This window comes from Haliotis asinina, chromosome 3 (assembly GCF_037392515.1).
Source record: "Haliotis asinina isolate JCU_RB_2024 chromosome 3, JCU_Hal_asi_v2, whole genome shotgun sequence".
Taxonomy (NCBI): Eukaryota; Metazoa; Mollusca; class Gastropoda; order Lepetellida; family Haliotidae; genus Haliotis; species Haliotis asinina.
In genome coordinates, this window is record NC_090282.1 from 43,690,322 (window position 1) to 43,714,115 (window position 23,794).

Genomic DNA, 23,794 nt, shown 5'->3' on the forward strand with positions numbered 1-23,794 from the left:
AGAGTGTGTTGAGAGGATAAACAAACAGTGTGTGCTTCTACTGCACTGACACACATTACCTAGAGCAAAGCAACTGGACCTACCATAATCTGTTGGTATGAGAGAGAGGCCAACTTGAGGAGTGACTCTAGCTTCACCTGTCGTTGACTGAAACATACATGTAATGATCAGGTAGATAAACATGGAGAATGGCACCTTAAACAGACATACGGTTCAGCAGTCAGGCAGTGTACCCTTGTTAGTAAACTCTGACGATATGCATAGTCACACACTCTAACAACTTCAGTATATGACTTTACACCAACTCAGATGTTATCAGCCCCTGGAATGGTAACATTATGTGTGAACACCGCATCAAACTGTGAACTCCATGAAGCCTGCCATGTATGTTTTTTCACATGACAGCAAGTGGCTAATCAAATATCTAGCTTTAATAGGGAGTAATAACTAGCTGTCCTCCCAGCAGCAGACAACCCAGTGTACCTCTCAGCCTCGGCCAGCTGCAGTGTGTGTCTGATGGTTGTGTCTGCCTCTGCCATCATCCCCTTCTGCAGGTACATCTCTGTCAGTATCTGCATCAAGACAAGTCTCCTTACTCCACTGATTCTTACTTTTGTATGTTGTCTACGCCTCTGAAAAGCTATGCACTTCTCTTACTTCTATGACACAGCATGTACTGTTTCAAATTTCACTTCTGAGTATCACAACATATTTTCAACCTTTTTATATGCTTTAGCTGCAATGCATACTATCCTCACAAGTTTCAAATATACATAGCTACATTGTTCACTTCTACAGTTTGCGATACACATGCCAAACAAATAAACAACTGAATAAATCATATTAAATATTCCCTTTAGCTTCCCTTACTTTGTAAAAGGAGAGTACAGCTGCAGATATATCTAACTATTTGATCAGCATTATAGAAGTTGGTGAGTCATCTTTACATAGATTTACAAGAAATGTACACTGATGGCTGATAATGATTTCTGCCTGACCTGCCACAGATGGAGTTGTCTCCCCTCCACGCAGACCTTCCCTTGAACAGACTGGATGTCATCAGTCAAGGCTCCTTGAAGGACCTCCGCGAACAGTTTACAGGTGTCTGGTGCAGATGGCAGAGAGGATAACTAGAAACACAAAAACATGTATACAGTGTCCTTGCATGACAATTTACCTGTTTTTACACTCTATTCCTTTCACAAGCCAAACATGTCAATAACAACAGACACTCATATGTGTCATCTGTATAGAATCTATTTTACATCTGATCAATATGCACAGTTATCAGTGCACATGCAAAAAGGTTATAAGTCTTGACCTCTATAAACACAATCAGGTTGTACTACAGGCACAGGCTGCCTTCACCTGAAGGCAATCAATCAGACACGGTATCTGCACCGCAAAGGGACTACTGTATATTCCTTACCTGCTGGAGAGCCTCCTTGGCCTCACTCCCTTTGTTACAGAGTATCAGACTGAGGACTCTCTGTCTCCAGCACCAGAGTGCCACTTCTGGCTGCGGGGAGTGTTCCAGCACTTCTTGTATGCGCTGCTGTTCAATGTTCAGCAGGTGACATCGCCTCTCAGCACCACTCAGGACAGCTTCAGCATGGACAGCTGCTATCAAGCTGCACTGACTGGACACCTTGTCTGAAACATGGGGTTGAAGATCACTTGAGGTTCTAAGATTTGTTTGTCCCTACTAAACTGTACCTGACAATCAGAAGAGTTACACCTATGTATAGATACAGTGCACAGGAACTGAGAAATAACAGCTCCTTACCTGGATAGAGGTGCAAAGCCTTCTGTGCAGACGACAGAGCATTGTTCTGTGTGTCTCGTCTGCTGTGGAGTCCACCTTGGAGTTGGCCACAGGTCACAAGAGTGGGTACAGACTGAAACAGCGGGCACTCTGGACTGAGGATGTTGGTAAGATCTGACATCTTGTGAATTGAGAACATTTTAAGTAAATAAATACATCCGACACATTCACACCACAGAAATGGTGAAACAATATTGCTGTACAGAACTGTATCTTGATACGAGGTTCCAAATGCAGTTTACAACTCTTGTGTTACAGTGAGTATGATTTATTACATTACAAGTCATATCAAACCAAATATACGTGAATAATAACAGACGGTGCTCAGGAAACTGTTTATACAGAATCTTAAGTATTGCCAGCTGAACAGAAGAGCACAGAGAGTTGTGTTTCACCTGCAGAACGTGAGAAAATTTTAACTGTATCAGGATACGAATCGTATCACACTCATATCATGATATGTATCCTATTGCAGCCTCACAGTATCGCTACATATTTTTTGCACGGAAGACCTACCTTAGTGTCAGCTCATTCTGTACAGTTACCTATAATAAAAGGTGTCTGTTCAGATGAGTCACCCACTCACTGCAAAGGGCAGTGGTTGTATTAATACAGTATGGTTCAAAATTATTGAGAATAGCTAAAGCATTTCATATTATTAAACGAGAACAAATCAGATAAAATTGAATGTATTGTGAAAGTGAACTGACCTTTTCATGTTGTGTAGGTAACAATTTAATATTTTATCAAGTCTCCTTGAGCTTCACGGCACAGTCTAAGACGGGTAGGCATACTTCCTATCAGAGAGGTTAGTGTCTCGTGAGTTATGCTGTCCCAGTATCGGACCACTTCTCTCTTCATGTCTTCAATTTTTGTCAACCCCTTTTGATTCACACATTCCTTCATCATCCCCCAAATGTTCTCAATGGGATTTAAGTCAGGACTATATGCAGGAAATGGTAATGTAGTCACATTTTTCTCCTGAAACCACTGCTTGGCATGTTTTGCAGTGTGTTTAGGATCATTATCTTGCTGCAAAATCCAGTCATTTCCATAAAACACATGTGCACTTGGAAGGAGAAAATTATCTAATATGTTAGTGTAGCGTTGACTTGTCAGATTTCCCTCAAACACACACAGCGGGGTCGTTCCTAATAAGGATATCCCTCCCCATACATGAAACTTTGGGCTGTATTTATGCCGTCGATACAACGGTGCTGACGCAGACTTTGTCCATATTTTCACATTATCGGGATATACCCATATTGAGCTTTCATAAGTAAAAATCACATTTTCCCAGTCAAAGTTTTCATGGGCCAAACACCACTCAACACGCCTGTCTTTATGTTCTTGTTTCATGAGAGGAGAAGGAATTCCAGTCTTTTTCTCCCATCCAAGATCAATCAAATTTCTTCTAACTGTAGATTTTGATACAACTGTTGATCCCCTTTCTATCATTTCATACCTGATGTTGGAGATGCTTGCCCTTTGCTTTTTAGACGCTAAAAGTCCCAGCCGGACGCGATCTGAGAAGTCCAATTTTCTGGGTCTCCCTGCTCCTTTCTGGTGCCCAAAAACCTTTCCCTCTTTAAAATTCTTCCTAATCCTATACACGGTAGAAAGAGGAGTTCCTGTTCTCTCTGCCAGTGTATTTACATCATCAATTCCTTGATTACACAACTCAAAAATCAACCTTCTTTTATCTTCAGCAGACATTGTTGACAGTGCTGAGGAAAATGACGTCTGCTACAAATTCAGGGGAGGTAACTCTAATTGTACTATACTCAGTAGGCCAAGATGAGTTACCTCCCTTATACCATAACTTAGTTTTAAGTATCAGTGAATCAGTTGAGGTGTTAGGATAGCTCAAAGTTAGAAGAAAAATTCTCAATAATTATGAACCAGACTATATGTGACCAGACAACCAAGCTTTGTACAATCCAGTGACATTGTCACCATGCCATCTGGAAGTACTGACAATCAATATACCCAGTTTCACAGGCTGCACCCCTTCCCTCCCACCCCCACCCGATCTGTGCTCCACACTGAAACATATGCAGCATATATAGGTGCATCCTAAGGGAAACCACTTTGACTGAAATGTGCAGGGAATGAGTACCCAGTGGGATGAGATGTGTGAAACATACCTAGGTTTGAGGTACCTTGGACTTATTTTCACCAAGAATTCCATCGTGGGAGATGTATGATAAAATCTGCAAATGCGTACCTTGTCTTGTGCTTGAGCGAGATCCTGTGATGCCTGAGCACATTGGGAAGCTGCATCTCCCAGGTCTGGGAAGAAGCTGGTCAGAATGGAACACAATACTCGCCACAACTGTGGACGTGCTGGGTTCTTCTGAATAATTCTCTGAACAGAACGCTTGGCCTCTTGAAGATTACCCTGTAATTAGATTTCAACTATATATCTGCTATGTCATCTTACATGTTTATCAATTATTGTATTGTGTGTAACTTGAAGTTTCATTTCATTTTTGGTCAACCTTACATTGTCAACTTTAACTCATTTACTCAGAATCAGAAGCACACCATTTAGACACATTTGTGTTTTAATACAATGTTTGAGAATAGTTCAGTTACAAAACGTTTGTAGCAGGTACACTGAGAGTGTTACAGATCCTACAGACAGACAATTTTGGTGAAACATACAGATATGGCTAGGACTGATAATATTTTGATTGAATGAAGCATTCAAACTCCTTGCATTCCAAGACATAACTTACAAACTGAAAAACAACATTGTAGGTCCCAAAGCCAAAGCCAAAGCCAAAGCCAAACCCAACTTCGCACAGAAATTATGTCTATTCTGAATCTAACTACCCTGATGCATGATAGCAGAAGTAAACTTCTGTCCCTCTTGTACAGGTGAGAAAGAGCCCATGTACTGTGTATCCGCCTACCTGTAGTATACACAGAGAAGCAGACAGCCAGGTGACATCTGGTAGTGAAGGGTCATTATCTCCCAGCTTGAATAGTTCCTGTATGGCTGCAGTGGCCAGGGTGGCGTCAGACTGCAGGAGTCCTAGTGAGCACAGAGCCTGGAGTCCTGGAGCGGAAGGTGGAGCCTGCTGGGATCTGTCACACAATCATGCCAAATTAGGATACAATTGTGCCCCTTTTATTCGAACCTCAGATATCCGGAAAATTCACTTTCCGGATGAAAATTCCTTAAAACAAATTCACCACGTTGTAAAATTACTCACTTATTCGGAAATCTGGTTTCCGTAACGGGACTGTCATTTTCACACACAAAACGCCAAATTATACACATTTTTGTCTTGTATATCCACATGGCTGAGCACCTGTCAGTATGTTTACACATACAAATACCAATTGGCCTTGAGTGTCCTAACATGAAAGGAGTCAGCAGTCTTTGAAGCGTGAGAACATTGACTATCTGTACTTATCAAGGTGACACTGAGTTAATTTTGAGGTGTGTCAATTTGCCCGTCAATGACAAAATGTTAATTAAAACAGCACATACTTTTGGTGATTGTATGGGTATCACAGAATTTGCTTATTCTAGTGGCTGGTTAACACGGTAAATGTCTAGACATAGTGTATCGAGCAGGAAATATGAAGTTGAAGCAACAAGTGCTTGTTGATGTGTTCTCAATCAATAAATATTATGTCCGAGGCCTATTATGATCATTTCTTTGTACGTTTCTTTGTACACATACATATGGTACCAGTACATGGTTCAGATATCCTGAAATTCATTTATCTGGATATCTTTCAAGAAAAACACAAGTGTTTGGATAAACGGGGCACGACAGTATCAACATTTTGGAGCAGACTGCAATTTAACATCAGTTGATATATCTTATGTACATTTTTGTACAGGCACAAAATATGTAGAAGGTGTTACCCATTAAACAGCGCTGTTTTGGCACCCTCAATATCTCCAAACTTGTAGGCCACCATGCCAAGGGCGGAGTAGATGTGGGACTTGTCTTCATCAAGCTCAGCAACACCAAGGGCTGTGTTGTAGGCTAGGTGGAATAAATTATTATTTATAATATTTTCCGAATGAAAGAGACCCAAAGGGATCAACTCTATGCTTTTTTCTGCAGCCTGCAATTTTATGATGATTGTAAAAAACAAATCATATGCACAAATGCATCAGAACAAAGTATGAACTTTTAAGTGATACTTGCAACATAAGTACAGTAATATTCATTTATAACGAACTCAAAGAGACTGTTGTTTTCAGTTCATTGTAAGCGAAGTTCGTTCTAAGTGATTCGGGAATGTTCGTGAATATTCGGAAATTACCAAGAATGGTCACCATGCCACTGGTTTGAGACAAGATCATGTTCTCACAGAAAATAAAATAAGACAAAACCAACGAACATATAATTGTCATGGATCATTCATTTCATCATCGATCATGTATTTTATTATGCATCTTTAACAAAATCGGTAATTTTGTGCTTCTGTGACATCAGCCAATCATCAACTGACTTGCTGTCAACAGACGAGCTTTCTCCATGTGTCATGGAGGAACATATCCCTCGTCGCTTCTTAAATCTCTCTAACCACGACTGATTGGCCTTGAAATCTGTATGTCCAAGTCTGCTGTCATGTCAGTCTTGGATTTACCGCCTGCATCTACAGCTTGGATGATTTGGTATTTTGTGTCGAGATCTAGAGCTTTACGTTTCCGTGACAAGCCCTTCCATGCTGACTTGAAAGAGAGACTTCCCAGATCGCTATTGCCTTGACAATGTCAACAAGATTCACAAGATTAAATAAATGATAACATTTCACAGGTATGTGTCTATTTTATTATCCCCTTGATCCCTTGTGAGGAAGCCTGTTTGTTTTCACAAGCTAATTGGTGACACGTGAGATGACACGCGAGTGGATTCGGATCAGCTGTTCGTTATAAACACATCAATTAACGTGTGAAATAGCACAGAGGGCCCATCAATTTGTTCGTTGTAACAGATAGTTCGTACTATCAGTGTTCGGTGTATACGGTAGTTAATTCATAACAACATATAGGAAAGCAGTCGGGACTTCTGAATTTGTTCGTTGTAACCGGCAATTCGTTGTAAGCATGTACGTTATAAGTGAACTTTACTGTATGAACTTTTAGATTAATTCAAGGATTATGGGCTTTTGTACTAAGGTAGATAATACAGACAGTTTATACTAACATAGTTAATACAGGCAGTTTATACGAACATACTTTACACTGACTCTGTATACTAACATAGTTAATACAGGCAGTTTATACATGAACTAACATTCTTTATACTGAGTTTATACTAACATACTTAATACAGACAGTGTATACTAACATACTTCACACTGACAATGTATACTAACATAGATAATACAGGCAGTTTATACTAATATACTTTATACTGACAGTGTATATTACCATATTTTATACTGACGGTTTATACTAACATACTTTATACTGAAAGTTAAAACAACATACTTTATACTGACAGTTTACACTAACATACTTTATACTGACAGTTTATACTAACATACTTTATACTGACAGTTTATACTAAAAACAGGTGTGTACAGACACAAATACATCACCACCACAGGCTATCGTACCCACCCTGATAGCTGTCCTGACATCTGCCCAGCTTGTAGTGAGCCAGGCCAAGGAAACAGAGATCCTCACACTTCTCCAGACCTCCAGCCTTTTCAAACTGCTCCACTGATTCCTGGTAGTTACCTCCCTTGCTAAAAAATTATTACATAATTGTCTCATAAGCTATATGGATGACTTCATGCTTGCTTGCTCAAATCTGTATTTACTATGTTGGTTGTTCTTTCTGATCCTGTTTTCTCCAGGTGAATGTAAAGAAGTACATCAGTATCTCACCATAGGACTCTTCCATAGTTGATCCTCACTTTTCCCAGCTGCTCAATTTGGCTGGAGTCCTTCTCCAGGATCTCCACAGCACTGCAATAGAAGAATATATACATGTAACTGATGGAACTATCCTGCTCACACTGGGACATCTGTGAAATAGATAGTGAATCTTAACACAATATACCATCTACAAATGACCATCACTATGCATGTTACAGTCAGTTTACTGGAATGTTACAGTTGCATCGTTACAATGGACTGTCAAGAATCATGGTGAGTACATCAGTCGAAGCACTTCCTACCCATGTCTGTTACTGATTATGATGGCGCCTGACAACCAGGAATAATTTTGATCCAAACAGCAACTTCTTTTGACCCTGGTGACCAAGTTTTCTCTCTAACTACAATATGCATGAATGAAGCTCACCTCCTGAAAGCCTTGGCTGCGGCACTGTACAGCTTTTGATGCTCCAGTAGTAGACCGTACATGTTATATGCTGTCACGTCGGTCTTTACACGACCTGTACAAAGTTGTCATGACTGGCTTGTAAACATGGGTACATAAAACCCTATGAAGCTATGAAAATCTAGACTTGCCACATTTTCTAGGCTTGCATGGGCTTTCTTGGATATATATACTTCAGGGTCTGTATGACAGACTAACATTCTCTTTAGACCAATTCTAACCAAGATCTTCACAGGTGGTCTGCAGAAGTCAATTGGGATATACTTTCACTTCAACAATGTGACTACAGGCATACAGTAGTAGTTGTCCCCACCTGTATATCTGGCAAGAGCATCTGCTGCAGCAGGGATGGCGGCCATCTGCTTGATGCTGTACAGGTACAGATCTGTGTTCCTCTTGCTGTGGTCCTGTAGTATCTGACAGACCCAGCTGGCATACCCCACAGCACCCTCCATCTGAATATACATGTCTCAGCATACAGCTTGATGACTCTACAGTTATCTTAGTCAGTGATTGTGTTTAGTTACATCTGCTGCTTTTAGTACTACTCTCCAGTGTGTTGATCATTAAAGCAACAAAGATAAGTATTAGTGTTGGGAATCGACCTTTAGGACCATTATCGATTATCAATTATTGATAAATGATCGACAAGTGTGAATCCATAAACACAAGACCAGCTGATGAGACGACTGTTACACGATCACTTATAATTTGTATCCACACTACGACTGTTATTACACTGCAACCACTACCTGAACAAGAGGAAAATGACTGCTCCCTGAGCAAGCTATGTACAGTATGGTTCAAAATTATTGAGAATAGCTAAAGCATTTCATATTATTAAACGAGAACAAATCAGATGAAATTGAATGTATTGTGAAAGTGAACTGACCTTTTCATGTTGTGTAGGTAACAATTTAATATTTTATCAAGTCTCCTTGAGCTTCACGGCACAGTCTAAGATGGGTAGGCATACTTCCTATCAGAGAGGTTAGTGTCTCGTGAGTTATGCTGTCCCAGTATCGGACCACTTCTCTCTTCATGTCTTCAATTTTTGTCAACCCCTTTTGATTCACACATTCCTTCATCATCCCCCAAATGTTCTCAATGGGATTTAAGTCAGGACTATATGCAGGAAATGGTAATGCAGTCACATTTTTCTCCTGAAACCACTGCTTGGCATGTTTTGTGGTGTGTTTAGGATCATTATCTTGCTGCAAAATCCAGTCATTTCCATAAAACACATGTGCACTTGGAAGGAGAATATATCTAATATGTTAGTGAAGCGTTGACTTGTCAGATTTCCCTCAAACACACACAGTGGGGTCGTTCCTAATAAGGATATCCCTCCCCATACATGAAACTTTGGGCTGTATTTAGGTCGTCGATACAACGGTGCTGACGCAGACTTTGTCCATATTTTCACATTATCGGGATATACCCATATTGAGCTTTCATAAGTAAAAATCACATTTTCCCAGTCAAAGTTTTCATGTGCCAAACACCACTTAACACGCCTGTCTTTATGTTCTTGTTTCATGAGAGGAGAAGGAATTCCAGTCTTTTTCTCCCATCCAAGATCAATCAAATTTCTTCTAACTGTAGATTTTGATACAACTGTTGATCCCCTTTCTATCATTTCATACCTGATGTTGGAGATGCTTGCCCTTTGCTTTTTAGACGCTAAAAGTCCCAGCCGGACGCGATCTGAGAAGTCCAATTTTCTGGGTCTCCCTGCTCCTTTCTGGTGCCCAAAATCCTTTCCCTCTTTAAAATTCTTCCTAATCCTATACACAGTAGAAAGAGGAGTTCCTGTTCTCTCTGCCAATGTATTTACATCATCAATTCCTTGATTACACAACTCAAAAATCAACCTTCTTTTATCTTCAGCAGACATTGTTGACAGTGCTGAGGAAAATGACGTCTGGTACAAATTCAGGGGAGGTAACTCTAATTGTACTATACTCAGTAGGCCAAGATGAGTTACCTCCCTTATACCATTACTTAGTTTTAAGTATCAGTGAATCAGTTGAGGTGTTAGGATAGCTCAAAGTAAGAAGAAAAATTCTCAATAATTATGAACCAGACTATATATACTTGACTTCCTGAATTACGACTGCAATCACAAGCCAGCATGGAGGTACTTATGAATCTTGCATGCATATAAATTGTTTATGTTATTCTTGAAGATGGTATACAGTGTTATCAACTGGAATTTTTTCAATGAATTATCGAATTTTTATTGTTACATGATCAAATACAAATTATTTGATCAATCGATTCCCTGCATACTAACATCTTCATTGAGGAATTATGTCAGAAAATGTATTTAACATAATAAGAAGAAATATAATAACAATATTTATATAGTGCTGACTTCTACCCCACAGAGGCAATACTCAAAGCGCTGACAAATCACAGTTCATATGCACAAGATAATACATGGATTTATGAAACATTTTGTTGAAAGAGGTGTGTTTTGAGTCTCTTTTTGAAGAGTGGCAGAGTTGGTACTTGTTTTAGATCAAGAGGCAGAGAGTATCAAAGGGCAGCAGCTGCATACTGAAAGGACTTTGCACCAAACATACAGAAAACATAGCCTCACTTACATGATTGGCCAGTTCTGTTGTGTGACGGAACAGGTCCATGGCGTCATCATGTCCAACTATCTCTGCTATCAGAGCCTTAAATTGAGGAAACAGAATAACTAGCTTTTAACCTCCAAGTAAAATAAATAAACAGGACATCAATAGAAAACTTGAATAAACTGTTAACCTACTTATTACAACCTGCTCGAACAAACAAGCAGAACATAAGGATGAAACATTGGCATATTAACAATACATATTACACTCTGGTACAGCTAACAAACAAAGCATCAAGATTATCCCAGTACATCCCTGATGTTGAGTCACTCTACAACATCTGAAGATGAGTGGGTAGAGCAAACAAACCTGGCCATCATAGGCTGTTACAGTTTTGATGCGGTACTGACCTGTCCAATCCAGCAGGCAACATAAGTCGGATCAAGACTCTGGGCTACTTTGAAAGCTTCATGGGCAAGCTGAAAATGAAGTCATATTTTCAGACAGAAATAATCAACACATGAATTCAAATTCAAGAGACCTTGACTTTGTCCATTTATTCAAACAGAATGAGGTACATTATAAAAACTTACCTGGACGTTATCATTCATCAGGTACAATGTCCCCAGGTTGGTCCAGGCAGCAACATTCTGGAACACAATCAAGAACTAACTTGGTCTCATAAAGTACGATACTGACACTGTAAGCTGTTCTGTACTGGTCAGCTCTTGTCAGGGTTTGGGCCCGAGTCAAGCAGCGTTAAGGGTTCAATGTAAGAAGATTCACTACAACCTCACCTAAATCCCAGACAAGTCACTGGGGGATATATGGCAGTGGTATTTGTCTGATGTCCACTGTACCATCAAATGTCTAGCCAGAAGATTTTCCAGTACTGTATTTACATGAATGCTCTAACAGGTAACTGACGTTGTTGAATGGGGGGTTTTCTTCATGAAGAAAAATACACATTGAACTTGAAAATATTGGGCTTCTTCCTGAGGTAAGGCTCACTGGCAAGATATTTTAATTGACAGAATAGGTGCTATGACGTACAGTACTGGACTTGATGAAGCAGTGTTGGGCCAGCTCAGGTTTGTAGCAATCTGTAGACAACAAGCAATTGGTGCATCAGTATATTCCTAGAAAGAAACTCACGTAAATAAAAATTATACGATCAACTGATCTACTCCAACCTATTTCTTATATGATTGGCTACACAAAATTTCAGTGAATACAGAAACAAATCAAGAAGGTTCACAACATTTGTGAAGACCTATTCTGTTGTAAACCTGTCACTGGCAATGTATTATCAGACTTACTTACATTTGGCGCACACCACTACGCCCAGGGCATTCCAATGGCGGAAGTTGTTAGGGTCCAGACTGACAGCCTTCTTCAGTGCCTGTATGGCCTTCTGGGATAGCTCCACTGATGCTGATGTGGACAGGTCTGATTGGTGGAAATAGTTGACTCCTAAGTCGTGCCAGAGAGAGGCACTTTCTGGAATACTCTTCAAGGCTCTACCATAGCACCTATGGAACGACAAATGTAAGTTACTGACAACCAGAAGGTCTGTGAACTTTGATTCATCTGTACATTTCATAATCTCATCACGTCAGGATTATCAGTCTCAGGATAACTGGTAATCTCTGCAGAGTCATTTCAATGTGTTCAAAACCACCATGCTTGTTTGATTAGTTTGCCTAACTACCCAATATAATCACACATAGACAAGCTCTCCATGTTACACAGGGCAGTCATTACTGTCTGTACTGATTCTTCTGAAGCTAGCAGATCCATATCCTTAAAAAACGTAGATGAACAAGCCAGGGAATGTCATTTTTCATATGTTATCATATTTTAATATATTGCAGCGTAACTTGTGGTAGCACTTCCTACCTGGCTCCAACCTGCAGGACTTCCATCTTCCCCAGGGTCACCACATCCTGGGACGACTGCTGGACTAACTTGGCAGGAAGCTGCAGACTAACAAATGTAACATGTGACTGGCGGTGTAATGTGTGACTGGTGGTGTAACATGTGTCTGATGGTGTATCATGTGACTGGTTGTGTATCATGTCTGATGGTGTATCATGTGGCTGGTGGTGTATCATGTGTCTGATGGTGTATCATGTGACTGGTGGTGTAACTTGTGACCGGTGGAGTAACATGTGACTTTTAACAGACACAAAAGGAAGCTTAACACTAACACTCACATGACAGGTAACTGCAGACTAACACTATAAGGAACTGATATGGAATCTGTAGAATAACATAAATTACAGGAATATGGTTCAGCATGTAATGACAAAGTCAAAGCTCAAAATTCCAGAGAAATAAGTATCATGTATGACATTTGTTGCATGCAAGGATGAACACAGAGGCACCACTGTGAGGTGACTCCTGCCTACCTGAATGTTTCCGGAGCCAGAGGCTGTAGCACAGTACAGGCATCCCCCATCAGCTTCCACAGGCACGACAGGTCTGCACGTTGGGACACAGCTCTATAACAAATGGGGAGTACACAATACATACACTCTCTCACATCATGTTGGTACACAGGGTACCTCCCCTAAACTCCCTGGCTTTACAACACTGTTCAACAATATCTAACCTGGTCAGATACACCATGGCCTCTTGACACATGTCCCGAGCCAGTCCATCAAGACAGGTGGTCAGATGTTGCCGTGCCAACAGCAGGAGGGTTTCACCAAGACCTGAAAACAGAGATGATCCACATCATGGGCTGAAAACACTGCATACATGTATATTGTACCATGACTGTCACTGTGTCATTTGATACATAGACATACGCTCTGAAACAAGGAACTGGGTTTTGTGTGCAGTGTCAGACCATCTACTGGTATGGGTTGCCCACCTTTGAGTGCTGGCACGTAGTTGTGAGACTTCTCCAGGATGGCCTTGTACTCTGCCACAGCCTCTGGATACTCTCCTAGGGTCTGTTTAATGCTGGCCATTCTGCAGTCAAACAGAAAAACAGAAACTGTTGGCAACATAAACATGTAGACACATATGTAAAACACCAGTATCTAAAAGAATGTCAGTGGGTGATGAGTGAGAGACAGTGAGAGAGACAGACAGAGAGAGAGAGAGAGAGGGTGGGGTGGGGTGGTGGTGGCTAAGAGTGTGAGTGAGAATGAGTACATTTTAATATTTTAACAATATTTCACACAACTTGTGGTAGTGACAGTAAAAGATGCTCTGTGGTTTGGAAGTTAAAAATGAACTCACTGAAACAGACTGTACACCGAGTCTGGGTTCAACTGTAATGAAAATAATCATACATCATGTCATAAAATTCAGGGTTCACAACCAAACTGTGAAACAAATTAAAGCAATGTTTAAGCATCTGTCAACTACACCATTCAGTTTTAAAGAACTAATATTCAAGTATTAGGACATAGTATTCAGGAAAACAATCGAAGAATACCATTTTCTGTTTGTTTGGTCTGATATGTCCTGAATTATAGTGATCTGATCATTTTCTCACATGTGACAACTTAAAAAGGAGTTCCATGGATTTTTAAGAGCTCCACCCATCAAAACACATCACACTCTGACATCTGACAGTTTAACATGAAAACAACATGTACTATCAATCATGACATGACCCATGAAGGTCCCGAGGTAGAATAGGCCTTTAGCAATCTATACTTGCCATAAACAGCAACTATGCTAGTCGTAAGAAGCGACTAACAGGATCGGGGGATCAGACTCGTTGACTTTGTTGACACATGTCATCGGTTTCCAATTGCGCTGATCGATGCTCATGTTGTTGATCACTGCATTGTCTGGTCCAGACTCGATTATTTACAGACCGCCGCCATATAGCTGGAATATTGCTGCGTGTAGCGTAAAACTAAACTCACTCACTCATTCACTCACTCAGTCATGACATGATTATGTCCTCACAACATTTCTCACTCATTATACCCACAATTAACAAAGACGTCAAAGTAAGTCAAGTAGTCTGTGTGAAACATCTTACAAGTGTTCTCAACTGGACATACTGCTAGCAGTGATTTGAAACAAACAGCCTGAAATCTAGCAGTCTTACATGTAGTATGTACGTACAACAGAAAGTCATTGTTATCCTAGTCTGATCATCCTCACCTCAGCTGCCTTTGTGAATGTCTTTAGAGCTGCCGTGTAGCTCCCACGATGTAAGTATGCCTCAGCCAAACACTCCCACACATGCCTGACAAAGAGAAAATTGTGATTCTAGGAGCAGACGATATGTAAGTGTCTGGATATGATGTTGCAGTCTGTTGGGGTATAATGACACTCAAACACTGAGGGTGTCACTAAACATTACGTTGCCTGACTGCTGACATTTAAATCCAGAATAGAAACAAATCTGTGAAATGAGAAAGTAATACATGATCATCAAGGATCATGTCAGAACACAGTTACTTACTTGTCTCGGGGGTCTGCCCTCAGAGCTGCTTGGAATGATGCCACAGCAATGGTTGGGTCATCATGTCGCACCTGATACAGACCTAGTCGCAGCCAGGCCCACTTGCCACTAATAATACAAAGACATTTAGTGAAAAAACATTCCATACAAATGGTGATGAAGCACTGTTTCTCAAACTGTTATCTAAACCTAAAGGCTGTGGTCTGACTTAACTATGTACAGTGTAGCTGATTAGCGATATGCACCTTTTGACATATAAATTGCAACATATCTGAAAAATGCTGGCATTTGGCATTATAGCCAAACTGGCATTACATCCAGGAGATATCAATGGGTGGAACTCAGTCCTGGAAAACTATTGTGCCAAGTTGGCAAAATTGCAAGAGGAATTATACCTAGGGTTCACTGTATCAAAACTTAAATATATTATTTCATTGTTCATGGTATGGACAAATTCAAGTAACGTCTGTCACAAAACCAATACACGAGGCAGAACCTTTAGATCCCTATAGTCTGTTTGCTGTAAAAACGTATAAAAATGAACTTCATTTTCAACAAAATTTCATTTCATTGATACCTTTTCACTGCAAACAGACTATAGTAAATACTTCCAACATAAACAGTTGTCCTGCACTCACCAGCCTGCACTGGCTTGACTTGTGGCAGCCTCCAGAAGGCCTTTGGCTTCTTCCTACAAACAGAGATCACTTTGGTAATGTAACTTACTGAATAAAATTGATATTTTATACTTATCCTGACTCATGCTTATTGTGCTTATCTCCTCCCTCTGAATGAAGATAGTGCAACACTTGAAATCCCTTGAAGTTCCTTTCTAATTGAAGCAGAGACATGCCATACACTCACCCACCAGAAGCCTCCCTTTCCCACCAATATGATCACATGACCAGCTGAGAATTCAGCGTGCCTGAGAGGGGCGGTTGGGAAGGCTTGATGCCATGGGATGGGATAAATATAAAATATCAGTTTAATTCAGAAAATTACATATTATTCCTTATCCTGACTCATGCTTATTATGTTTACAGAACAGCGCTACGACTGTCCCACATCCATGTTACAATATGGAGGTGCGACAGTCACAGCGCTAAGATAACTTTGTGAAATGAGGACCTGGACTGGTATCATCCTTTTGTCCTGCCTGCAGTGATACAAGCAGCTCTGTGGACATTTTTAATCAGGATGAGTTACTAGACATCACAAATGAGACAATCACATCAGGCTCTGATAGGGAGGGAATGAATCACCATGGTGGTCTTTGGTAAGGCAAATTTAGACAAACCTGTAGAGGTTTCCAATTCTTTGGGAATCGTCCTTGGGGTACATATATGCATTTTCACGTGACATTTGTATCAATGTTTAAAAAAAAATTTGTACAATAAACAAAAAAGTCTTCTTAGTTCATTATACGGCCCCTCACCATGTGACGTAGCCCCTGTGACATGCATGAGCAGTCAATCAGGTAAGCATCCAAGCCAGTATCATTCTTCCTGCTGAATAAATCAGTGAACAGAATTGCAGCGACATGGGTTGCCCTACCCCAAGGACGATTCTCTTCAAAGAATTGGAAACCTGAAGAGGTTTGTCCAATTCTTCTTCATAGAGATTAACTCGACTCTGGGAGGGAACCGACAGGAAGCAATGTACTGAGAGCTGACCTCAGAAGAGAGTGAGTGTGTGACTGAGTTTAGTTTTACGCCACACTCAGCAATATTCCAGCTATATGGCAGCGGTCTGTAAATAATCGAGTCTGGACCAGACAATCCAGTGATCAACAACATGAGCATCGATCTGCGCAATTGGGAACCGATGACCACCCGATCCTGTTAGTCACCTCTTACAACAAGCATAGTTGCCTTTTATGGCAAGCCTGGGTTGTTGAAGGCCTATTCCACCCCGGGACCTTCACGGGTCATGTCATGATTGATAGTGCTTGTTGTTTTCATGTTAAGCAAGTTAAGCAAGGAGCACACATACAGTGTGAATGCAAAAAAACCCTGACCACATAGTGAAATTAATAGAGAGCACCTGAACATGGAAAACCCAACTCACAAACAACATTGCAACTCTTGTGAGAATCAAAAGTCGTGGGAAATAGCATCAGACCTCCATAGACACAGCCCCCAAGTCTGTGTCAGAACATCGGATCACCTCAAAGAGATGACCCGCACCCCGACCCAGTGGTAGATTGAAATACAGACACTACAGGGAAGGAGGAGTCCAAGGTGTTCTCTGCTCCAGTCACTGATACAAAGATGCAACTCTGGTCCTGGGACACAGGAGGAAGCACAGACAGAACCCGGCTCCTCCACTCTCATGGACTCCTCAACAGACCCTGCAATAGCACTAAGAGAGGGACTGGGGATGAACTCTCCCTCTCTGGGGAAGCTGAAGCATCCAGACCCGAAGTCCAAGGCAAAGGGTCGACAACAGCCTCCAGGCATACAGATCGAGATGAGCTCAGCAATCCTGCCCCCTGACTCTCCATCCCCAGTCCGGAGATGAACAGGTCAAAGTGGCCATTATGTTATTATTTTTATTTCATTTATATGTGGCCCTTTTGACAAGGAGTCTGCAGCCCTTTTGACTTTCTTGCAGCCCTTTTGACTTTTCTGTTTTGCAGCCCTTTTGTCATGCGGCTTTTTTGACTAGGACCTGTCCAGAGTGGGTGAGGAACTCCTGTTGGAGACCTCCAACCAACTCATGGATGAGAGACTTCACAGAGTCCATATGCTGTTGAAATAATTTGGGTGATAACTGACATATCAAACCCTTGAGACAGAGAGTGCGGCTTCTGTGACTTAGTTCTAGATGGCTTAGCCTGCTTAGCTTGCTTAGGTTTTTCAGCTTTAGAGGGGGGAAGCTCCTGGGTCAGTTCCCCACCCGCCTCTTGCAATTCCTCGTAGAAAAGGATATCTGCAGCCCGTCACTTCTGGGCTCGGGGGTGAAGCCCAAACAAAATTAAAAAATGTCGGGATTGTGACCAGCCTTCACAAGGCAAGACAAGCACTTATCGTGCTGTTCCTGGGGTGGAATATTTTGGCAGTAAGTGAAACACACCACAAACACCTGAAAGCAAACACGCAAGCATGTATCTAACGGCATGGTATTCATTTTTTTTTTCTCTTATAGAAAAGCCAACAGCATATACTCAAACAATTACAAAACATTGAAAGTTACGTGGAGAACTAGCATGCAACATGAAATAATCAGTAACTTAATGCAATGTTTCAACACGCACCTCAATAACTTCCTGCCCTGGAATGGCAACACGTGCGAACCCATGGGTGATTCCACCTGGTGAGGGGCCATATAATGAACAAAAAAGACTTTTTTGTTTGTTGTACAATATTATATCAAAACATTGATACAACTGTCACATGACATTTTCAGCAGCAGAAAAAGCATATATGTACCCCAAGGACGATCTCTGTGAAGAAGAATAAGGTTTTACCATTCTGACTACCTCAACACTACTTTTATTGACAAGATTTAATTCAAACAGCAACAGTTTCAGTGATGACTTACATCTTCACCAATGGCAACCAAGATGTCACAAAGGGCAGCTCCTGCCTCTTCATTGCCAGGGTCAAGGTCATATGCCTTCTGATAGCAACGCTTGGCTTTCCTGTTAAAATGTTCAACAGAATGTAGAAAATATTGTTTCATGGTAAATGAAGTTTGACAGTTCAGTCAACAACTGGTTACGAGGTCATGTGCAAACTAAGACAACTTTCTTGACTTAACATGAACATGTAATTGAATACCTACACATCATCCTTCTGCACAGTTGCATAGAAGTGTCCCAGGTAAAGGAATATCTCACTGTTGTAGGGGTCCAGTTTGGCTGCCTGAAACATAAGCATGGTGAGTACTGGAAATATGAGACAAAAATATTCTATAATTAACCTATGGATTTTAACTACTTTCAATGAAGCATCTCTCATCTTATGGAGAGCCTTGAAGTATCTCTCACCTTAAGGAGGGCCTTGAAGCATCTCTCCCTGAAAGGAAGGCATTGAAGCATCTCTCATGTTAAGGAAGGCCTTGAAGCATCTCTTACCTTAAGGAGGGCCTTGAAACATCTCTCACCTTAAGGAAGGCCTTGAAGCATCTCTCACCTTAAAGAATTCATTGAAGCATCTCTCACCTTAAGGAGGGCCTTGAAACATCTCTCAAGTTAAGGAAGGCCTTGAACAATTTCTCACCTTAAGCAAGACCTTGAAGCATCTCTCACCTTATGGAAGGGATTGAAGCATTTATCACCTTAAGTAAGGCCTTGAAGCATCTCTCACCTTAAGGAAGGCCTTGAAGCATCTCTCCTGCACCCCCTCCAGGTCCCCAGAGTCTCGCAGCTGCCACAGGACCCGCCCCAGCATGTAGTGATGTCCACTCACATCAGGAGCTTCCTCAGTCAGCTTCTCAAACCTTTACAAGACAAGAAAGAGTCCAAAACTGTGTGATTTCAATTACTACACATGCTAAGGTAAATATACTGTTTAATTGTGGAAGTAGTGATTACAGGTTCAGATCTATGATTATCTCTTACAACAAGCATACTACGATATACAATATAAAAACTGTAAATTCCTGTCATGAACCATCATTTGTCCTATAAAGTAAGAACTAGTTGCTGTAAGAGAGTCCCACCGTGAGAGAGCCTCCATGTACTGTCCTGTATGGAACATGATGCGGCCTCTGACTGCCTCTCTCTCCCCAGCACTGTCTGGCACACTATCCAGGTGGTTCTGCGAACACACATTCAGAATCAGAGAAATTATCCTTCACTCTTTGTCTATTCTCTTTCAGTTATGACTGAATAATTACTCAAAACATGCAGCGTCTGACTATTAAAAGTTTAGCTGTGATGTTGAGGTGAACTTGTTGAATGACCTAAATGAGTTTTACAGTCATCAACATTCCAGCAATATCAACAAGTGATGTAGTCAGGTCCAGCCACAAACTAGTGATCGACAGCATGAGCTATGATCAAGGTCATCAGGCAAAATGGCACATGTCATAAGAACCTAATAACCATTAGCTTTGGTCTTTATAAAAAACATGCAATGGTGCCATGCCTACTAGACTTTTTCATGTTGGTATTTGTTGTAAATGGTTCCATCACATACATCTTGACTAACCTGTGCATCTGCAACATTTCCTTGCTTCAGGCAAACATACACCAGGAGAGTTCTCGACTCAGAACTTTCGATCACATCCTGAAAATTGAGAGACAAAATTCTGCTCTATTTGTAAACAAACTCGAGTCAAACAGAACCATCTTGTGGAATTAAATGTATTCAAAATTCACAATCATGATCACTTTATAAACATAATGGACTTCACGCTCACACCAATCTCATTAAACATGTGGTATAACATGCAAATATTAAACTTTATCAAAATTCTTCATGGCAGCATTTACACTAATTTGGGAGTGAGAGAGTAAAAATAAAGATTCTTGCAACAGTCGCTCTGGCAGCAGGGATGATATCAGTGTAATGAGGTTAATAGTGTAACAAAGGTGTTCACAGACCAGCTAAAGGGGAGATAACTCTACATACATACCTGTGACAGTATCTCCCTGGCCTGAGCCAGACAGTGGGGTGACCCAACCCTATACAAACAGGTTGCTTTCATGAGCTGGAGCTCACAGGTGATGGATTTGCTAGGTACTGTCAACAGGCGATTTTTCTTCTCGAGTGCCATCAGTCCTGGACAGAAGCAAATGCATACTGACAAAAATCTCTAAAGGAACAGAAGTTAGTGTGTGGGATCACTTGAAGTTGCTTCCTCGTTTGGTTCGTAAAATTTGTTGTCAAAATGATGAAAGAATAATATTGTGAGTAATAGTAGATATGAGTTTCTAATTCAGTATAAACCTGAATCTGAATCATCTATGCCAACCATCTTTGACACTGGATGGCATGTGTTCCTTTTGATATTGAATATCAACATCCAGCTTTTGTCATCCAGGGCTAAATCTGATGCTTTCTGGGCAAAGGAGTACTTACCTCTATCAGCGACGTCGACACATGGCAAGTTTGCATGTAGTTGCTGGTGGCATCTTGCTAAGAACACATAACCACTCACAACTCTGTTAAGACTGTTCATTCCTGTAAGGCAACCACAAACCAATGATTCCTGCCTATCAATTTTTCACAAAGAATACATACCTTTCAGCTTCTAAATATATCCTGATATCAGTGTGAAAATCTACACACAGTAAATTACAGTTAAAACAAACCAATGTGACCACTTATCTTAGTTTATACACCTGTTGTATGTTACCCACATATCAACTACAGGAAGTGGCCAGGATGAAAAAGAAACAGTACATTGCATCAGTCAGTTCATTATAGGCATGCTTGGATTAAGCATGGTCTACAGTAAACAAAGGTCATCTGTGAGTTTGGATAAACCTAATATCTCTTACAAAAATATGACTTCACCAGATATATTGTTAGTACTGACAAATATAACACAGTTCAATCATAATCTGATCCATGTACTTGCCTTGTTGAAGCAGGTCCCTGGCTTCCATCAGCTTCTTTTCTGCCAAGTAGACCACTCCCTGAGACAGACTCACATATACGTTGTTGGCTGACAGGGCCCCAAGCTTCTGAGACACATCTTTCAGAGTTGAGCTGACAGTATCATCAGAACCTAAAAGAAACAGATTGAAACCTTGTAATACTAGTCGTGCTCCTTATCCACACGGTACCCAGTCTCACTAAAATCTCAGCTGACTGTGATAGGACATCTCTCTGTAAGTATCAATCATTCAGACAAGCATTCTTTATTTCTGTTCCTCAGATATAATCAGGGCCTTCAGAATGCAAAGAAACAGAATTAGTCCTAGGCCAAATGCTAGAAAAGTCCCTATGTTTCAGGATCTCTCAGCAGCAGTAAACGTGTTAGTCAGTAATTAGTATGACACCTCCCACCCGCCAAAAATTCTTGTTGATGTGGAACTAGCTACATAAGGTATCAGGTTACTAAAAACATACTGGGTTCAGTCCACTGCTGAAACAGTGTCCACATGTTCATAGACAAACTTCTTGAGAATTGATCACATTGTCTAATGTGTGGTGACAAGCACTGGTGTTCAACATGGTCAAGATATGCAGCATGGGTGATAAGGCTGGGTGTATCATATTACCTGATTTTCATGATATCTCTACATTTGGCCTAGGAGTAGAATGTTTAAATCAAGTAGTCATATGATTATACTATGCCATTTAGAAAGTGGTCAAATGTAACATGTAATACAATTGGGATTACACTTTCTTAGTAAAGTACAGATTTTAGTACTTTTGTAGGGTTGAATTGCCCCTGGGAGACGAACCTACACGATCAGAGTCAGACACCTAATCACCAGCACACAAAGTCAGCCACCTAGCACGAAATCACAGTTTGCTCATAGTTCGCCTGTCTAGGTCTAAATGGACATGTTCTCAAAACTTCACAGACACAGATATTATATCAAAGAAAAGGACAACAGTCAGATCCTAGAGAGACATGCAGCCACAGATTCCTATCCTACACAAAGTGATATCACCACCAGGTCACCCACCCTGGAGGAGGTCCTCCATAAGCAACACAGTCCAGGTCTCCAGGACATAGGGGTTGGCAGGGAACCGGGCATGGAGGCTTTGACATTCTTCCCAAAGGCTTGACCGGGGACCTTGCTGCAAGCATGAACAGCTTGTTTACAGTTAATAACAAAGTTAGGTGTTGTATTTACTTAAGAATAAGGAACAAAATGATTACAAAAATATTTTTCAGTTTGCAAGTTGTATCTTATTCCTCACTATGCACAGTTTGTTCTGCTAACTATCTGTGACATTTTTCAGCTGAAAAAGCATGTGCTAGGTTCCATTCAATGCAATATTGTTGGAAGTGACTAAAAGGCTGTGAAAAGAAGAGAATCAACAACAGACCTAGGTTGTTTTGTTGTTTTTCACCTCAGTCAGTATTATTCCAGCTACATAGCGGTGGTCTGTATATAATCAAGTCTGGACCAGACAATCCAGTTATACAGCATAAGCATCAATCTACACAATTGGCTTCCTATGACAAGTGTCTTGGTAGCTTGATCACTTGATCTTGCTAGTCATCTCTTACAATAAGAATGTTATAAAGACCAGTTTTAAACCACATCTTCAAAGGTCCCCAGGAACAGTCCAGTGCTTGGTTGCCTACCTTGATGAGCAGCTCCAGGTACTGGTGTATCAGCCTCTCACTGCCCTCTGCTGGCAGGTCTTCCAATGACACCGCCTCTTTACATGTCGTCAACAACTGGGGAGCACAGAGGAAAGGTCAACAACAACGTTGAAACACAATAACACTCTCTAAATGCACCTGTGAACCACAGGGAAAAAGCCTCAGAGGTCAAAAATATATTATAACTGCAGAAGTACATGACTCTCACACAATGTCTAAAGGAATGGATATGAAGCTGCATCAATAAAAGTGCAGTTGACCTATCAGTCTTACAATAATGGGGTTTAATAACTGAAACTTGTTAACAGACTCAGACATCATTCCTTCATTTCATTAGAGAAAGGATGAATAGATCCCTGAGTAATGCACAGTAGTGTCT

The 23,794-nt window shown here is 40.8% G+C and overlaps 1 protein-coding gene across 1 annotated transcript in view; it reads right to left on the reverse strand.

Annotated features, from left to right (window-relative positions):
* The window catches only part of LOC137278069 (superkiller complex protein 3-like), a 28,249-nt gene that overhangs the window by 1,723 nt on the left and 2,732 nt on the right, over nt 1-23,794 (reverse strand). The window contains exons 7-41 of the mRNA XM_067810153.1: nt 23,395-23,490; nt 22,766-22,880; nt 21,706-21,855; nt 21,204-21,305; nt 20,758-20,903; nt 20,331-20,408; nt 19,840-19,937; nt 19,485-19,617; nt 18,961-19,040; nt 18,718-18,817; nt 15,813-15,865; nt 15,175-15,282; nt 14,871-14,955; nt 13,989-14,020; nt 13,615-13,715; nt 13,351-13,453; nt 13,148-13,240; nt 12,636-12,722; nt 12,060-12,268; nt 11,790-11,839; nt 11,330-11,386; nt 11,147-11,215; nt 10,761-10,835; nt 8,465-8,606; nt 8,113-8,206; nt 7,695-7,775; nt 7,425-7,552; nt 5,712-5,835; nt 4,744-4,918; nt 4,053-4,226; nt 1,787-1,898; nt 1,430-1,653; nt 999-1,130; nt 484-572; nt 84-147 (exon numbers count right to left, since the gene is read on the reverse strand). Coding sequence (XP_067666254.1) covers nt 84-147; nt 484-572; nt 999-1,130; nt 1,430-1,653; nt 1,787-1,898; nt 4,053-4,226; nt 4,744-4,918; nt 5,712-5,835; nt 7,425-7,552; nt 7,695-7,775; nt 8,113-8,206; nt 8,465-8,606; nt 10,761-10,835; nt 11,147-11,215; nt 11,330-11,386; nt 11,790-11,839; nt 12,060-12,268; nt 12,636-12,722; nt 13,148-13,240; nt 13,351-13,453; nt 13,615-13,715; nt 13,989-14,020; nt 14,871-14,955; nt 15,175-15,282; nt 15,813-15,865; nt 18,718-18,817; nt 18,961-19,040; nt 19,485-19,617; nt 19,840-19,937; nt 20,331-20,408; nt 20,758-20,903; nt 21,204-21,305; nt 21,706-21,855; nt 22,766-22,880; nt 23,395-23,490 — 3,759 coding nt within the window. The remainder of the gene's footprint in view (nt 1-83; nt 148-483; nt 573-998; nt 1,131-1,429; nt 1,654-1,786; nt 1,899-4,052; nt 4,227-4,743; nt 4,919-5,711; nt 5,836-7,424; nt 7,553-7,694; nt 7,776-8,112; nt 8,207-8,464; nt 8,607-10,760; nt 10,836-11,146; nt 11,216-11,329; nt 11,387-11,789; nt 11,840-12,059; nt 12,269-12,635; nt 12,723-13,147; nt 13,241-13,350; nt 13,454-13,614; nt 13,716-13,988; nt 14,021-14,870; nt 14,956-15,174; nt 15,283-15,812; nt 15,866-18,717; nt 18,818-18,960; nt 19,041-19,484; nt 19,618-19,839; nt 19,938-20,330; nt 20,409-20,757; nt 20,904-21,203; nt 21,306-21,705; nt 21,856-22,765; nt 22,881-23,394; nt 23,491-23,794) is intronic.